Source organism: Camelus ferus, chromosome 30 (genome assembly GCF_009834535.1).
Source record: "Camelus ferus isolate YT-003-E chromosome 30, BCGSAC_Cfer_1.0, whole genome shotgun sequence".
In the NCBI taxonomy this organism is placed as follows: domain Eukaryota; kingdom Metazoa; phylum Chordata; class Mammalia; order Artiodactyla; family Camelidae; genus Camelus; species Camelus ferus.
The window spans coordinates 21,310,203-21,328,950 of NC_045725.1; the positions used below are offsets into that span (position 1 = coordinate 21,310,203).

Below are 18,748 nucleotides of genomic sequence, written 5' to 3' on the forward strand. Positions count from 1 at the left end.
TTATTGACCAGTATTGGGAACACCAGGCCCAGGGTAAAGCTAGGGTGAAGAAGCCACAAGCTACCCGCAAAGGACAGATCTAAAGAAACATGTGGGTTGCCTTCTGAGCATCCAACAGCATGACAGAAAATGAATTAACTTCTATTTCCAAAAGATATTAAAACAGGTAACATGTGACTATGCTAAAACAAATTGAAAGTCAAGCAACACAAAGTGTTAGGTGGTGAGACTTCCTTCCACCCTCAGAGGCAGCCTCTCTAACCTGGTTCTTGGGCTGGTTCTTGGGCTCCTTCAAAAGAGAGTTCTGGGCATTTATAATGGACAGAGGTTTATAACGCCCCAGCTCCTGGGCTAAGCTAAGCCAAACTTCAGGGCTAAGCTGAGTGGCCTATCCTGAAGGCCTGGCCACAGGGATAAATCAGAAAAGTGGGCAATGGAAAGTTAAATCAGGGCAAACTACTCCAGGCCTGGTCACCTCTGGGGCATGCCCACTGTCCACCTGCAGCGTGCTGGGAGTCAGATGCTGGGAGGAAGACAAGGGAGGGGGAGCCGGGCCCTCCACACTCACAGCTCACCACACAACTCTGCTAAGCTCTACCTGTTTTTTAGAGAGAAGTAAATTATGCGGTGAGCATAGGATGGGAACAGGGGAGAGATCCTGGGAAATTCCAAGGAGGTTTTAATTGCTCACAAGTCCCAGCGGCTATTTAGGGCTTCCTTGTTGGGGTGCTAGGGCGGATGCTGTTCCATGGAGCCCAGGGCTGTACTCAGTGGTGAGGAGAGAGGCTTTTAAACATCTACTCTCCCTGCATCTCAGAAGCATCCAGCTGGTGTGCAACCGCCAGGAAAGCAAATCCAGTTATTTATCTCTGTATTCCCCGATACATTTATAAAGTAATGAATTGTCCATTAAACTAAGTTTGGGCGTCTGTCTCGCCACAGCCACCTCCTCACCGACACCCTCAGCTGGGAAGGCCGTGGACGTGGGCTGCAGCCTTCCAGCCTCAATTCCCCTCCCTCTGCCACCTCCCCTTCATCCCTCCCTCTTCCGCCCCTCCCCTGGTTATTTGGGAGATTAAGAGTTCATTAATTAAATCCTGTGCTTAGATCGAACTGTAACATTATTCCAATCACATTTATCTTGCAGGCAGCAGAGGAGATGGCAGCCTCGCTGGAAACGCGTGGGGGAGCCTGAGCCTGCGGCCCGAGACGCACGGCGCGCCGCTCCATCGCCACGCCGCCGCGCAGACCCTCCATCTTCCTGCTCAGCCTCACGGCCCTGCTCGCCCCTGCCTAGGGGGCCCGGCTTCTCTCTAGGGCTCCTGCCCGCCCCTACCCCCGGCCCTCCGCGGCTCCCCTGCCCGGTCCCCCTCCCCCGGCACACACGCTGACACGCGCGCGCGCGAGAACACACACACACACACTCACACACACTGACACGCCAGCGAGCTGCTGGCCGCTCAATGGACCGATTTCCCCGCTTTTCCTGATCCCAACCCAGCCCGGGATGAGAAACTGCAAAATGGCCCGGGTCGCCAGTGTGCTGGGGCTGGTCATGCTCAGCGTCGCCCTGCTGATTTTATCGCTCATCAGCTACGTGTCCCTGAAAAAGGAGAACATTTTCACCACTCCCAAGTACGCCAACCCGGGGGCGCCCCGAATGTACATGTTCCACGCGGGATTCCGGTGAGTGCGGGCCTCTGAGCGCCCTCAGGTATCTGGTTTATGGGGGAGGGAGGTCAGGCGGAAGTGTTTTGGCTTCTCCGAGACACTTTGGGCAAGATAACTGCGTGATCCTTCCATTCTTCTCTCTGATTCTACCCCTACCCCGCTTTTTTTTTTTTTCAAAAACCCAAAGCCCCTAATCGATGTGATTGCATTCTCGTATTCTTCTTCGGCATCCTTTCCCCCATTTCAAAAATGGGGGGAGGGAGGGTTTAAAGAGAATGATGGTAGAGGGAAAGGCCCTGTGTCTACTGGGGAGGGGGCATGGAGAGACGGACATGCGTGAGTTGAGTGCCTACCCCGCGCCCTGTCCGCAGACTCTGCTGCCGGGTTCCGGGCGGTCCCGGGCGATTTAATGGCGCAGGCGCCGGACTCCTTTCGCGCTCTCCTCCTTTCCTCTCCCCCACCCCCTACATCAAATGTTGCGCGGGTCTATTCTCCTGAAGCCCCTGGGGTATTCTACTTCGATCCTTTTGCCCCCGCTGCCATCGCCCCCCGCCTCTTTCCGGGATTTCTGCAATTCCCCCACCCGCTGCGGAAAGCGAGCCTCCTAAGGGCCGCCTACCCTCGCCCCAGGTCCAAGTCACTGTCGGGTACGAGGTTGCACTGAGAAGGTTCCAGGCAAAGCCTAGCGCAGCTTATCGAGAGCCTCTGCCCCAACTGTGACCCCTAGAGCTCTCCCAGCAGAGCCTCTGAGGGGCAGGTGGCAAATACAAACTGCATCCTGTGGTCCAAGCCCCGCCAGAGGTGCGGAACCTAGAGAAGCCCCACCCGCGCAGAGGAGTGGGATTGGCCAGCGACCTCCGGGGGTCCCCAGTCAGGGGACAGGGAGTGAAATCAGACATAGGCTCGGGAAGGAAGAGGTTAAGGAAGGAGCCACCCCAGCCTTCCCTTGGGTCATAGGTTTCCTCGGCCCTTTCTCCAAAAATCAATTCTCCGGGACCGCGGGGGCGGCACAGGTTGCGCAAGCGGCGGTGCGGCCGCTGTCCGCGGTGCTGACTCCCTGGTCCTCCCGGCGCATCAGTTTCTAGCAGAGCGTCCGGCTCCCGCCCCTGCTCTCCGTGAGACGGCCATTTTATGGTCTCTCCCGCACCCGGAGGGATGGACAATGGAAACGGATTTCCCTAGTTTTCTTTCTTCCTCCAAGATGTGTGTGGGGAGCAGAAGGTGGACCAGGCGAGAAGGGGCTCTGGGGCGGAATGTAGCCAGTGCGTGTGCCGACTGCTCCCCACCCCCGCCCCTCTCCTAACCCCCTGGACTTTAATGGCTACCTTGGCTTCCTTCCCCTGGCTGAGGCCAGCACGTTTGTCTGTGTACTCATGCTCCTCTCTAGGTCACAATTTGCGCTGAAGCTTCTAGATCCGTCATTTGTGCCCTTTCCGCATTCTCTGACTCACGAACTCCAAGCCAGACCTAAGTGGACATTTAATCGGACAGCGTTTTTACATCAAAGGTAGGATAGAGGGGAAAGATCCAAAAGGTGTTTTGAATTAGGGAGCTCAAAAACCAAAACGAAATAATACAAAACAACAAAAATCTACCTGCCCCCAACCCGAGGTGTATTGCATTATCTTCTTGGCCTGAATGCGCAAAGGCTAATTAGTAACCCTTTTAAATTTATGTAGCGCCCTCCCATAAAAAGAAAACATCAAAAAGACCCATTTGGAAGAAAAAAGGTATTTCCAGAATCCTCCCTAACTTGGGCTTAACTGAGCACCATGATTTATATTTAACACCTATGGCTAATACTGCCAAAGCCATTTATTAAAAAAAAAAAGTTAATTACAAAAAGATCACCCAATGCATTTGCATTCCCCCACTGGAAATTTTTGAAAAAATAAAGTAAAACAAATTATTTGAAAAAAGTATCGTCTCATTGAAACACAGGAAACACTACACTTTATCCCTAACAGATTACTAGTGAAAAATCTCAGCCCAAATATATGCAGGTATTTAATTACAGTTTTGGTTTTTTGGTTTGTTCTCATTAAACTTTTATAGCTTTTAACATATTGTAAAAGCTACCAAACATTATTCTTAGTTGTCTTGTAGCTGCCTCAATTATACATGAAGTAGTCTGTGTGTATGTGTATGGTTTTTTTCTCATCTTTCTTTTCTTTCTTTTTTTTTTTTTTTTTTTTTTTTTTTTTTTTTTTTTGAGGTAGGAGAAGAAGGATGAGATTTATTTATTTATTTTCTGGTATTTATGTATTTATTTTCTGGTCTACTCTTAGCCATCCCAGATAAGTCATTACTCTTTCTTTCTTAGTGGGATTATTATGCTGCTAAATGGAATGTGAGCCATCTAGTGTATTAGGGGTATGAATACTTATTTTACAAATACTTATTTCGCCACTCTATTTAGGGTGTTGTATTTTGGTCATAGAATTTCTAGTTATTGCACTTTTTAATTTTAATCTGATGATGGAATTAAAACAAATTCAGTAGATATCCATGGTGTCATGAGAATGTTTGCTTGAAAAGTTGACACAAAGTCATATGATTATGATTAAAAATTTTAAAACATTGTTTAATTAGAAATTAATCCATGACAACAATTGATTAATTCTAAAACCATGAAGTTTTTTTTTTTTTGAGACAACCCAGAAAACTTGCACAGGTTAAATATATTATACCCTCTCCCAAAACATATTTCTGACTCAATAAAAATATTCTTCCCACACTAGGCCATGTGACCCAAGTAACCGTTAGAACAATACTTTCCTCCCAAAACTTCCCTCCTTTCAATCCATGTTTTAGGTAATCTTTAATTAATTTTCCCAGTATTGTTCTAAACTTACTTTACCTTTGTAACAGTTTGTATAGAACAGTAACTTTGGAAGCTTTGGATTAAAGCTTTCAGTTTATATTGCTCTGTACTTTGAAAAATGAAGTAATTTTTAAAAAATAAAATTCCAGGTAAAGTGATGATATGCAAAGCATTTAGTTTCATTCTTGCTATTTTTCAGGCAAAAGACACAGGAGGTTCAATGTAATTTCTTAGAACTGGAGAACCTAGTAACAGAGTAACATGTGACCAATCTCTCTTAAATATTTCAAATAGCAGAGACTTTAAGAGGAGATGCTTAATTTCACTTAAAGCTCAACATGAAAGCAACCAGAAATTAGTCCTAAGTATCACCCTTGCCTTGTTTATCCTCTGAATTCTTAGAATATACACGTTTTCAGGACTTACAATAGCTTCTTTTTCTGAGGATTACATTTCTCCAACTTAATTGTGTTTCTTTACAATCAAGTAGAAAAAAACTCCCATTTCACTATTCAAAGTACATTAATGAGATTATCATTCTCATTTCTATTAAATATTCAACTACACCCATTGCTATTACCATTTTCATATTTTAGTAATAGATAGTACTATACTGACTCATATCTATTTGGCTCTTACTTGGACACCAGTGACATTTGATCTTCCTTGGACACTGTAGTCCAATAGCAAACATGTAGTCCCTAATTACAAACTCTAAGTCACCAACGTTTGTGCATTAATGTGAGCTCTTTGGGGCCTGTGTAAATTGTCTCCCTGTATTTTCTGATGCAGTCTGGCCTAGGCCTCCCCCCTGATCAAAAACACTTTTCAGGTAGAGCAGAAAACCAAAGAACTGGCAGCTAAAACCGTAAGTTACAACATTTACAAGCTTCAGAGGATTATACCCGGAATTTGACTGAGAGATTAGCACATGTCTGTAAATTCTAAGGCAGTCATCCCTTCAAAGACCGCAATTGTTATGAATGTATAGTCTTTCTTGGATTCAATGTGCCTACGGTTCTTGTCTGAATAAAACGGCAGCATAAGACATAAGATGGAAAATCAATTCTTTTGAATGGGATACATTTAATGAATTTCTTTTTATTTTAGGCAAGAAATTCTTCAGCATGTCGATGTAATAAAAAATTTTTCTTTGACCAAGAATAGTGTTCGGATTGGACAACTGATGCACTATGATTATTCCAGCCATAAGTATGTTTTCTCCATTAGCAATAACTTCCGATCACTGCTTCCAGATGTGTCACCCATTGTGAATAAGCATTATAATATTTGTGCTGTGGTTGGAAATAGTGGGATCCTGACAGGGAGCCGGTGTGGACAAGAAATAGATAAGTCAGATTTTGTTTTCCGTTGCAATTTTGCCCCTACGGAGGCTTTCCAAAGAGATGTTGGAAGGAAAACCAACCTTACCACCTTCAACCCCAGCATCCTGGAAAAATATTACAACAATCTTTTGACCATTCAGGACCGTAACAACTTTTTTCTCAGTTTAAAAAAGCTCGATGGGGCCATTCTTTGGATCCCTGCGTTTTTCTTCCACACTTCAGCAACTGTTACCAGGACATTAGTTGACTTTTTTGTTGAACACAGAGGTCAGTTAAAGGTCCAATTGGCCTGGCCTGGAAATATAATGCAACATGTCAACAGGTGTGTATATTTTATTGCCTTTAACTCATATCCTACCAGATGGCAAATCAATATTGTAATCTCTTGGGGGTGGGAGCTATCTGATTAGTTAGTTGTTGTGGTTAGCTTCGTACTTTAAAACAAGCTCTTAAGTTTTGTAATGAATGAATGAATCATTCTAAGTAAGAAGTTCAGTCTCCTGCCCCAGCTGGTAGCCAAAGTCAAATGGAGGGACTGGTTTTTCTTAGCCTCCTGCCTCTCTATCTCCAGTCCCCTTCCTTGGTGGTAAGCCTAACAAGCAGTGATGGAAATCACCACAAATCAATAATTTTCTTCTAATGGATAGCTACATCCCAATAATGCCAATGACTAAAGTAGACAAATCAAGTGGTTTTTTTTAAAAAGATGCAATTGACTTTAAATGTTCCTTTTTATTTCATATTTGGGTGTTTTTTAGATGTCCAAGATTAGAAAACCACTTAGATAAATCAAAATTGTGTAATCTGCTTTTATAATTTGGGACTTGAGTACCAAAACATATGAAAAGTACTTTATCAGCTCATTGTTAAGCCTTGTAATTTGAAAGCCAGATTAACCAGAAATACAATGTTTTCATCTAGTCTGATAGGTCTTAACTCTGGCTATACCTTCGAATCACTTGGAGAGATTTTTAAAATATTCTTGCCTGGGTTCTACTTCAAGAGACTCTAATGTAATTTGTCTGGTTGGGGAAGAAAGAGGCTCAGACACTTGGTATGTCTTAATAACTCCCCAGATGATTCTAATAAGTAGTCAGAATTGGGAGCCAATAATGCAGGGCATTTTATAAAGCAAGATTAATTACAAATTTTTTTCTTTAAATAATTTGAGGAAATGTCCTCAACTCTTAATTTCCCATATGCAAGTAGCCCCAGTGTCCTAACATACTGTCCAGATATTACTGCAAGTTAGAGTGCATTCTAGGAGGTCTAGTAAACAGAGATTCTGAATCTTTTTATCCCATAGTAGATTATTCACATCCTGTAGTCCTCTAAAGTCTTTCAAATCTAAGATTTGTTTAGTTGACCAATTATAGAAGGAGGAATCATCACATAATCAACTGGTATGTATCTGACAGGTAGGGTGATGTCATCATTTATAGTCCAAACTGAAACTTTTTCTTCGAGAAAAAGAGCACTAGTAAGAATTACAACAAAGATAACAGACCAAAACAGACTGTCCCAGTTTCCCGGAATGTATGGTTACCTTTTTAAGAGGTAAGGTAGCCCAATTAAGTTTATAGATGAGTCAACTAAAGTGCAAAGAATGAGTTATTTACCCAACATCACTGCCCAAAATGGGCAGAATCATAAGTAGAAGCCAGGCCTCCTGCCAACCTGCCCTGTGGTCTTTTGACCTCATCATTTTGCACCCCTCTTGCTCTCTGTTAGTTGAGCTGTACCAACAGGATTGTCAGAAGTCATTCTAACGCCTTAAGATAAGAATATTAAATCCAAGACTGATCTTTAAAACTTCAGCTGGAAGGGAAAATGTTCATTTGAAGCCTTCCGGTAGTGAAGAAGGAACTACATGTGCTTGGAAACTTCAGGAAGTGGCCTTTGCGGCCCACTTGCCCCCAGCCTTTCAGTAGACCCATGGAGTTAGCCATAACAGCCCACTCAGGCTTGAACCAAACACATTGGTTCAATGAAAACCCAAAGTACAGTCCACAGAAGCCTGATTCATGAACAGTTTGATTATGCCTGGACAGCCAGTCACAAGCATGCACACACACACTCCACAGCAGTCTCAAATATTTGGCAGTGTAGGTAGGAAGGCTTCAAATTACTATGTAAACATGGAAGGAGAAACAACCATAATTTAGCTTTTTTTTTTTAATTCAGAAAGTGTGTAAATACTTTTCTTAGGTCCTGGCACGCCAAAGCAGGGCTTGGGAGCCCCTGGTCAGAAGACAAAGGAACAGGGAATGTGATTTTTTTTACAAGAAGGTAGAAAAAAAAATAAAGCAAGCCCCACAATCTTTCCAAACCCAAGAAGATTTAATCTCTATGCTCGGGTAAGGAAGTAACAGAAGAGGTCCTCTTAGATTAAGTAAGCCCCTCCCCACTCCAAGGGCCCCTTCTGTGCGAGAAGCATAGTCATTCTCACTGGTGGGCTCCTGTGGCATCAGCACTGAGTCAGACACCACTCTGTAGGACAGCCCAGAGGCAGGGACAGCTTCAAGCCTGTGTGACCTTTGTAGTAACACAGGAGCCCGTGCTCAGAAGGGCCAACACTTGGTTTAATACTCTGCTATTGCCCTCTTGAAATTCTCAAAATTTTTTGAAATAAGGCCCACATTTCCATTTTGCACTGAGTGTCACAAATTACGTAGCTGGTCCTGCCCCCAAGGTGTTCTGTGGTCTAAAGGATAGATTCAAAGCAAGTACTGTTTAAGTTATTTGGCGAAGTTCACTTCCCAAACCAGTCATAGTGACCTATCTGACTGAAACCTTCAACACTGGCCTCTGAATCCGCCTGTACTTATTGTTCCACAGGTACTGGAAAAACAAACATTTGTCACCCAAACGGCTGAGCACAGGTATTCTTATGTACACCCTTGCATCAGCAATATGTGAAGAGATCCACTTGTATGGATTTTGGCCTTTTGGATTTGACCCCAACACAAGGGAAGACCTTCCGTACCATTACTATGACAAAAAAGGAACCAAATTTACCACCAAGTGGCAGGAGTCCCACCAGCTGCCTGCTGAGTTTCAGCTGCTGTACCGAATGCACGGGGAAGGGCTCACCAAGCTCACTCTGTCGCGCTGTGCCTAAGAACTCAGGACAGAAAGTGCCAAACGGCTGATTTAAAAGTGCCCCAAGTCACGCTGAATAGTCATCAGAATAGAACCCTAGAGAATTTCTTATAAGGACTGTCTGCCATTTAAGAGGAAAGATGTCTGCTCCCCCCCTTTTGCACTGCTCTCTTAAGGGTCTTAGCAGGACAGATGCTTTGAAACCACCTAATTTAAAACTCGATTGATAAAGGGAATGTTGCATTTGGAAGTATGCTGCTCAAGAAATGGTCTAAAGTATTTTCATGTTTGTATTTTAATAATAAACTGCCTCCCATTTTTTTATGAGGATCAGAGCTGTAGTTTCTGCAGCTTTGCTCAGATAGTCCTCGTAATCAGAGGCTGCTGGCCAACTGGGGCAGGATTTCAGTTCTGCCTGGGTGGGATCAGACTGTTCAAAACGAAAACAAAAAACTGGTTTGCATATATCATATTTCTCTCTCTCTCTCTCTGTACCCACCCCCCCCACCTCCTTCCCTCCCTTTTCCTCTCTCTTTCTCTCTCTCTCTCTCTTTTTCTCCAACAACTCCCCTGGCGCCACCACTGTGGAGTTTACTATTCTGCTAGGAATCATATTGAAATCACTTTGCTTGTATATGTCTTGCATCTGTACTTAGTACGTTCAAGGCTCTGGGTAACATTGAGGTTTCATGACAAACTGAGCAAATCATGTTGGATCTTTGATTACTTTTATAAGAAATGCCTCTTAGGAAGTTCTCACTATTCCATGCAGTCATTCTACAGCAGAGTGGTCCTTCTGTGTTGAGAGGCATAGCAGTGCATCTTTCCCTGGTACTAAGAAAGCCTATGTCATGGGTGGCATCACATCTCTTGACATGAGTGCCAATATGGCAAGTCATTCTGTTGCCACATCTACAGGGGCATTCCAACCTGGGTTTAGTGCCTCCCACAATCCCAACCCAAGCCCTGGGCTGGGAATTCTCTCAGAATATAGAGGCAAAGAGTCTACTTAAGAGCCTGGAACATATAGAGGAAAAGGAGGAAGAATACTTAGAAGATGTTATAATCTCATATCCCTTAAAGCATTGTAACTATGATCAGGCCTCTGAGAACTAGCAGGGGTCAAGCAGAGCAAAAGCTCTGAGGTTGGCCAGGCCAGGCCCCTGTGTGACCAGTGCTGAGGTGAGGTCATCTCAAGTATCACTGTGTCCATCAGCACTGCTCCAGAACTTCAAGACAATTGTAGACACCAGATATTCCCTCTTTCCACTGAAATCAGGTCTACAAATTAATACATCTACAAATTAAGCATTTAAAAGGAAAAGCCACTGTGTAGTGGCAAGACTGGTACTAAATAAACCCTTAGAATTTGAGAGGTATTCTTATAGCTGCACAGGGACCCACTGCAGAGGGAGTCACAGGCTGTTCTCTTTTCCGTTATTTCAGCCTTAGGAGTAGAAATCACATCACTCCTGTCCCCCATTGTTCACTGCGTAGCACTGTGTTCTTCCAGTTCAGCCCGAAGTCTGGCCAAGTTGATGTTAAATTTTAATAAGAGTTTCTTTCTCCTTTCCAAATGCCAGTCAAGCATATTTATAATACATTTGGGTGTGGTAGCTTGTTGTTTTTTTTTTTTTTCCAGAAATCTCATCTAGATTGCTTGTAAAGTTACAAATAGTGTTCAAAACAATTGCTGTAATTCAGTAATCGGCTCACTGCCCCTCCTTGGGAAGGTACCATCATGCCTAAAATCAAACCAAATACAGTTAAGGAAAGACACAGTCCCTATTCTCATGTTCTGCCTGGTCCTAAAGGCTGTTTTATTGTAGTTTTTTCCAGAAAGCTAATCAGAGCAGCTTATATAGACCCAGATACCAACCAGTGAAAGAAAAATCATACAGGTTCAAACGTGTTACCAATTGTGACTGACGCATCTCACAATGTTGTGTGAATGGTAATCCTTCAAATCAACAGGGAGAATCAGAAATAGATGTTTTGAGATGGGAAACACTAAGATACACTGATAGTTGAAATAATGAGAAGGGGAGATATTAAAAACATTTTAAAATGCAATGGTATGATTTGATGGGCACCAAAACCACACCATGCTTACTCCCTGTCCCTTTAAAGAGGAAAGGACCGCAGTTCTCATGCTGTTCTCTGTTAGGGCCACTGCGAGATTGATAAGTGCAGGAAGACTTCAGTCGGCTCTTCCTAAGCACTCAGTTCATTTGGTTACAGTTAAGTGATATTAATGCCAATGTTATACAGGCCAGATTCTGAGTCTGGAGTTCTAATCCCAATGTGCCCATTAGATTTCACTAAATATAAATATATATATTATAGACACTTTGAACCAGGTAGGTTAAAAGGGCAAAAGGCCAGAATCTCTAAAACCAGTTAATTGTTCTATTAGTGGACCATTTAAATTAGACCTCATCAGAATGCCAAGTTTTTAAATCTCACTTCACTCTTAGCCCATCTTAACCTAGAGTGAGAGGACTTTTCCGTCTCCCAGCATCATTTCATCTACCGCTTTCACAAAAAATCTCAAAACGTTGAGGAAACACTCGTCTCCCAGACCTAGAAGGGTTTAGAGATGGGGCTCATCCCGTTTCCATGTAGGACCTCCTGGAGTGGTTCCAAAGAGATCACCCTTTTCTTTCCTTTAAAAAAATCTCTGAAAAAAATCCCAAATCCTCCCCGAGCCATTAACCACAGTTCTCATAACTTATCAATTCTTTATATATACAGCCTATATTCTCCTATTGCAAAAATTAGATCCAATATGTGGGTAAAGCATTTACCCCGGTTTTCGATGTATAGTCAGCACTCAGTATATGGCAGCTTTTACTGTGATTTTTATTGTTAGTTATGCCCTTGACCTACAGTTCCAGCACAGAGAAAAACAGCCTCTAGCTGATCATACAAAAAGGCTTTTTGTTTTTAAACACTGTTTCACAGATTAAACCTACATAGCTACTGTCACAGCCAAGAGCTGGTGGGTCCCGTGAGTCCAGATGAGAAAGGCAGCGGTGCACACAGCCAGAACTTCCGGGCCTGTGGGGTCGAGAGCAGTGACCTGGGCAGGCAGGACTGTCTGGTCCTTCCTCCTTATTCAGCCACAGATACAAACCCCTGGCTTTTGCACTGCCCTTGTTTTATTGGTTCTAAGTTAAGTATGTCCTTTTGTCAGAACCTTTCCTCTTTTCAGATACTCACAGCAGGCTCTACCCTCAGCTACTGGAATAAATATCACCATAAAGCCCCCAATCTGTCTACATGTGACACAAATACAAATGACTGATTCAGCTGCAGAGAAAAATAAACACAAACATTTAGCAACCTGCTCGATGTTAGTCCCTCAGTTTTCATCAGTTGTTCTGAGTGTCATGTGCAGACATGCAGATCCTGGGGAGACAGAGTTAAAGTGTGGTGTTAAGAATCCCCCCGAAACCCAGAAAATCTTCCCCGTATGTGATGATTAAACGTTTATGCTTTCTCTGCCTCTGCTTCTGTGTCTGAAGTGTCCTTGACCGTTGTAAAAGTGCTGTGCGCTTAGTGGTGTGTGTGCCTCGCAGTGCTGGCTGTGACCGCTGTGCCGTCAGTCTGTGTGTAACTCTGATGTCAGGCACCTGACCACAAGGCCATCAGCCAGGACGTGCAAAGGGAGGGGCTCCTTCGGCCTCCTTGCGCTCAGCCTCCAGTGATCCGTGAATGTGAGTGCTGGGAGCAACCTAATTTGGTGGGGAAGCTGAGGAATGGAAGAGCATTTCTTCTGACTTGGGACAAAGTACTAATTATTAGGCACTCTCAGATAGCAAAGAGGTGCTGACTTGAGGCCAAAGGTAGCAGGGACAGAATTCTAGAACCCTAGGACACTGGAAATTGAAGAGCCTTTGAGCATCTGTAGTCCTAATTCTTGACTTTCCAAATGAGAAATGGAGAAACAGAGAGGCTAAGTGATTTTCCCCAGATTGCACAGGTAATCAGTGAGAAATTCTGACTCCTCATCTAGTACTTCCTAGCCTTATCAGCCTCAGATAAAGCTGGGTTCAAAAGGAAAGTAATTTTGATCTGCGGTCCATAAGGCCATAAAGGACGAAAAAAAATTCTCCTCCCACCAAAAAAAAAAAAAAAAAAAAGATTTCTCAATGCAAAACAGAAAAGGAAATGCTTGCCTGGGTATACAACAGTCCACCAGCAATAACCTACATTCTCCCCTAAAATAAGAGAAAACCCACTTGATAAATCATGATTCTGGTAAATCACAACTCAGTTACTGACAGCTCCCAGTTGACAGCTGGAATCTTATCTATTCATCTTGGTAAAACCTTGTTTTAGTAATACGTATGCATAATTTAAAAATTTAATACTGAGAATGGTTATGTGCTTCTCCATATGTATAATTTTCCGTTGAGGCCTTTTGAGGTAAGAATACTTTTTGTCAATGCCTTCTATATTGTAAGGAATTTCAACAGCAAACTTTACATTATTGCATTTAGCTCAGTATGCTAAGAAGATGTGCAAATAATGAATACTTTGGGCTGGGTCTTCATGTGCAGAATGACAGACTTAGCAATTTTCTGTATAATTCTGGATCCTTACATCGTTTTTCTCCTGAATGTCTGAATGTGCCAGGCAGAAGTTTCTCATGAACCTCTGCTTCTCCCTTAACGTGTGGAACTATGCTTCTGCTTACAGAGAGACGGGGCTGTGTGTGTGGCTGGGAAAGCCCAGAGGGAGGATCATAGGTGCTGGGGACTTAGAGCTCCTGGGCCAGCTGACTATCTGGGCTCTGTGGCCCAATTAGGCAAGGCCACAGATGAGCTGATACGAAGGCCAAAATGATGGAATTTGCCGCTCTCATAGATTGATCGATGTAACATTTGAGATGGGAAACGTTCTAGAATGTCATTATTGTATTATGCAGTCAGTATTTCTTAAAATTTCTTTTTATTGTGCTGACTTATTATTGAAGATATATGTGTATGAATAGATGTTTTATCCTCCATGAAGCTCATTCTCTTGTTGTTGTGACAATGGAATCACAGTGGAGAGCCCGTCACAGAATAACTGACTCGGATTTAAGATCACAGTGGGGTTACGGGGTGAGGAGCTGGATTATGCTGCCGAGCCGCCAGCAAACAGCTGTATGACACAAGGAGCTCTTTAAAATACAAGTCGTGCTCTCTGCCCCAGACTTTTGGCTTAGAATGTCCTGGAATAAGCCCAGCTTACAAAGATTCCCAGGGGATTCTGATGTGGCCACAATTTGGGAACCAACAATATACAGCAAAGTCATATATGCCACGTTGACCAAAGGAGCTGAGTGCTTATTACTCCTTACGCAGTTAATATCAGATCTGTTTCCTAAAGCTATCATGATATATGGCGATATAGACACCATCCTACTGACTCAACCATTCAACTATTTTGGCTAAACTGACCAGTCACTAATTTGTAAGTGAATAGTAACTGGTCAGTTTAGTCAGAGTGGATGCAAGCCTGAAGACAGAGTGGGGAACATAGATTTCACATACTTTACCCCAAGGCCAGCTCTTTATATGTCACTCTTTATATTTTAAAACAAGAGACATTGACACAACATTGTAAAATTATTATAACTCAATAAAAAATGTTAAAAAAAAAATAACAAGAGACAGATCTCAGGTCACTCATCTTCATAAACAGATGAAGAAACAGGGAAGGTAAATGACTCATTCAGATTCTACTTAGATAATCATTCCCAGAGCCTAAAATATTCCTAAAGGGCTCTGATTTCACAACCTCCAGATAATGCCCAAAATGCAAAGGTCTTTGGGTTAAAACAAAACCAATCAAAAAAGAAAAATCACGGAGCTAAAATTCTAAAGCCAACTGACTATGAGAAAGGCGGTCAGCTGGCACTGGCTGCCTTTTGCCAGCCTCTGTTGAGTAAGGTGCCGCCCTCCTAGTGAAGTTTTAGCCAGGCTCCTTTCTGCAGCCGTGCACAGGCAGAGCCATCAATCCTCAGGGACAATGCAGGTCTCTGCTGATTTCCCTTTTGTGGGATTAAGAGACAGCTTTGGCTCTTTGGTGTGCTGTTAAATGTTTAATAACTGGCTCTGAAGAATGGTGGAGCCCTGACTTGTAGGACTCGCCAATTTCCACGGTGTAAATACTCTCATCATATCCAATTCCAAACTACTAACTTGATGTCAACCAGCTGAAAATGTCACAGTATGTTTTCAAGAGTCACTATGAGCTGGTTCCAGCACAGCACCCCCTGAACAGTTTCTGAGTGAGCACCAAATAAGGGGCTAGCAGTGACTTTGGAGGGACTCCCAAAAGCCCGCCTCCCCACAAAGAGGCATTTCCACTTGGAGCAGTTCTTCTGATTTTTATTGTATTATTGGGTCCTTGAAGCTAAGAACCCTAAGGTGTTCAAAATACTTCCTAGCCATGTGACTCTTAGGAACCTCTCAACAAACTCCTTAATACCTTAGGACATTCTAGCCATGGCCTGTCTAATTTCTAAAAGTGACTTTCTGGTTAAACATTCTTTAATTCAACTGCCAGCTGAAACCATGTTTGGCTGACCTTTTCTCATGTCCTACAGTCCATTGCCTGTTTCCACAAATCTCTAATTTTCTCTGTCCACTTATTCCTCAGCCTTCTGACACAGCACAAAATGGACAGGCATCCAGAAATCAGTGCCTGCAAAGGAGCAGGGGAAAGAACAAGACATCCAATAAGCGTACGTGGCCCCATCACACTTGGAGAGGCTCTATGGTTCAATGTCTCTCCCTCAACAGGGGTACACTCAGCTAAGCGTCATGCCCAGGGCTTTATCTGCACTCAGAAAATTCCTCACGGCTAAAAACACCACTAAATAAGAACCCTACTGGGAAGATCATTAAGGAAGGCATCATGTGATGTCCTGCCCTGCGCTAACCTAGGGTAAGGCTGGACCCTGAAAAAAACCCACCAGCAAACATTTGGCCACTGCAGTCCCTGGGCACTGAGCACAGCTCTCCTTCTTCCTCACCACCAGTTCTAAGCAAAAGCCTGAGTGCTGAGAAATCAGAAACCCTAGTAAGTCACAGAACAAGCTTTGTTTGCAAATGGAAGGTTTTCTGATGGATATCATTTTCAGGTGGGTTTAATTAAATCCTGTGGAAGACAGTGCTGGAAAAAATGTACTTAGTTCCTCACATACAGTAAGTGACCAAAGGTTTTTATTCTGCGTGGAGTAAAGCAAAATTAGATCATAAAGTACCAAATTTTTCTTCCCTTGCTCTAGTAAAATATCCTGCAGGTTCTACAAAACATTTCTAGACTGTAAATGTTTGAAACTCAACTCGGACATTTTCCTTATTGTGTTCAAAAGGCCAGGGTATACCTCTGTTTTCTGTTCTTCTCACAGAGGAGCTTGTTTCTCTATACTTAATAAGCTGCATTTGATTTTAAAGAGTCAGGTACATGTTAAAAATGTCTTTTCTGTATTTAGAACAAACTGCATGTAGCCTGGGCACATAGTAGGCCTTCAACCTCTGGTTCTTTTCTGGACACCAAAGAAGAAAGTCCACAGCTATAACCAGAGGGGACTTGCCAGTAGGCCCCATTTTATTATGAACAAATTAACAGCAAAATCAGCATTGAAGAACCAGCCATTCCCACAACATTTTTTGCTCACAAGGTAGGAAAGAAACATCGGTAAGATAATGGGAGAGAGGTTTGGTCAATGCGTGCAGGTGAAATAAAGTCATTTAAGTATTTGCAAAAAGGAAGGGAAGGTTTCCCTCTGAAACCTAGAATCTAGACCATTTTGCAAGACAGAATAATTGGTCTCCGTGACAGAAATGCTCTTTAACTACATTTCAAGATCCGGATCTAAGCCCTTACTAGGCAGAAAAGCAGCCTTATAGCCAAGAGCCCCAGGAGGGGGTTATTGATGGATTGAGATCAAAAACAGCAAACATCAGCAATTAGCACAGAAATTCTCCCAGGACCCAGAACAAAAATACTGAAGCATCACAATGCAGCACCATTTGCTCACATAGGACAGTAACCTAAGTCCACAGCAGAACTTCACAGATCTAGACATCTCAGGTCCAGATTCTAGGTGAACATCCTCAACAGAGATGAGACACCTGAGGTTCAGAAAGCAGGAAGTGACTGACCTGCCCAGCTAGTTAATGGAATTAGAGTCTGGGTGTCCCAACCGCTGATTCTACCACATCCACCTTGCTGCCTCTGTTCTCTAGATGGGAAGCTGACCATCCATTGTGAGAGCATATATCAGAAATCAAGACAAAAGAATGTTTGTGGTATCTTCTCTCACTTAAGCTACTTGGTTTCACCATTTCATTTTAGCATCATTTTAAGGAATGTTGTATCAATGTAGATTGAGGAACAAAGCTCTTTATAGAGTAACGATGGAACCAAAAGGCCAAAAGGTAGGAGAACAGTGAATGTAAGTTATTAAAGAAATGAGCAAGAAGCATGTGTCAGGGAAAATAAATGCCACTTATGATGTTATAACCATGGAGCCCTCCCCCACGCACTTGATGCATTTGTTTTGGAAAATGCCATTTTATGCTGAGAGACTGGCACTGAAGACTTCGCTCCTTCCCAGCTAAGTCAAAAGACCTCTTGCTCTTTGGAAGAAGCTTCAGCCCTTAGGACTCAGACTCACATCTCTTGTGAGAGGCAGCCTCAGCTGCTTTGGAAACAAGCTGCCAGACTGTTGGGGCCGTGGAGACCTGAAGGAAGCCAGCACACTGGACTGAGGAACGTGTAAATAATCTTCTGCCTTCTTGGTGAACAAGGACCATCATCTTTTTCTTCTGTAGAGGTAATCGCGTGTATATTGTGATTGTAGTTCGCGAAGAAAATGCAATGATTTGCTTCAACAGCTCCCCAAATGTACCTGTTAAGTGTGACTGTGCCTGCCTCATTGCCTCGTGTGCCAAACACAGTACTGAATGCGTTGTTTTTAAATAAACTGTTTTATTGTGCATTGGAAAACATCGCTGGTTGTCTCTGTCACACACACACATACACACACATGCAAACACACAAACACTGCATCCAATGAAGAGATTAAATGCATCCTTCTTTTTTTTTTTTCATTCCCTGTGTTTTGAGTAATTCTCCTTGGAGATTTTTGGACTTCATAAACGTCGAGTTTGGCTGTCCACAGCCATGAACTAGCAGCAAATGCTAATAGCTCCCTGGTGCACAGTTTTTCCCTAGGTCCTTTAAATGCAAATCATGCAGCAAGCCTTAACATTATTAATAATAATACATTACTCCTCAATGTTACAGTCTCAGGCATCATTTTATTTCTTCAGTAATCAGTTGAGAGGGATGCTGAATGACTGGCTTCACAATGCACGGTGAGTGGCAGAGTTAAAGAGAACCCAACTTGCAGTCCAGTGCTCCTTCCCGTGCATCTTCACGCCATCCCAGTCACTCCTGAGACCACTGCCTCATTAGCACCTGCCCTGAATTCCCTCATCAGCCCCCAACCCCCACCCTCCACCCTGTGTTATTTTTTTCGTAGTATTTTCTTCCCTCACTCAAAATGATAGTATTTATTTATTTACTCATTGTTTTTGTCTCCTACTATTTTATAAACTCTACCTTCTACAAAGCAGGTAATTTTGCCTATTTTAATCACACTATGCCCCTAATGCCTATAACTGTGCTAGGAACTTAGCAGGCTATTGATTGATATTTGTTGGATGGAAGGCTAGATGGATGGATGGATGGATGCGTGGAAGGACAGATGGATGGAAGGACACACCATAGAGTCTGT

The 18,748-nt window shown here is 43.1% G+C and overlaps 1 protein-coding gene across 1 annotated transcript; it reads left to right on the plus strand.

Annotated features, from left to right (window-relative positions):
- The first annotated feature begins 1,147 nt into the window (after window positions 1-1,147).
- On the plus strand, window positions 1,148-17,955 carry ST8SIA3 (ST8 alpha-N-acetyl-neuraminide alpha-2,8-sialyltransferase 3). Its single transcript, XM_006182771.3, has 4 exons — window positions 1,148-1,686; window positions 3,059-3,178; window positions 5,606-6,163; window positions 8,680-17,955. Exons 1-4 carry the CDS (start codon window positions 1,508-1,510, stop codon window positions 8,960-8,962), a joined length of 1,140 nt encoding a protein of 379 aa, XP_006182833.1. The 5' UTR covers window positions 1,148-1,507; the 3' UTR covers window positions 8,963-17,955.
- Window positions 17,956-18,748: the final 793 nt, after the last annotated feature.

Coding starts and splice junctions, on each gene's coding strand:
- ST8SIA3 (XM_006182771.3), top strand. CDS start 1,508: ATGAGAAACTGCAAAATGGCCCGGGTCGCCAGTGTGCTGGGGCTGGTC. Junction 1,687..3,058: donor ATGTTCCACGCGGGATTCCG/GTGAGTGCGGGC, acceptor GCTCCTCTCTAG/GTCACAATTTGCGCTGAAGC. Junction 3,179..5,605: donor ACAGCGTTTTTACATCAAAG/GTAGGATAGAGG, acceptor TTTTTATTTTAG/GCAAGAAATTCTTCAGCATG.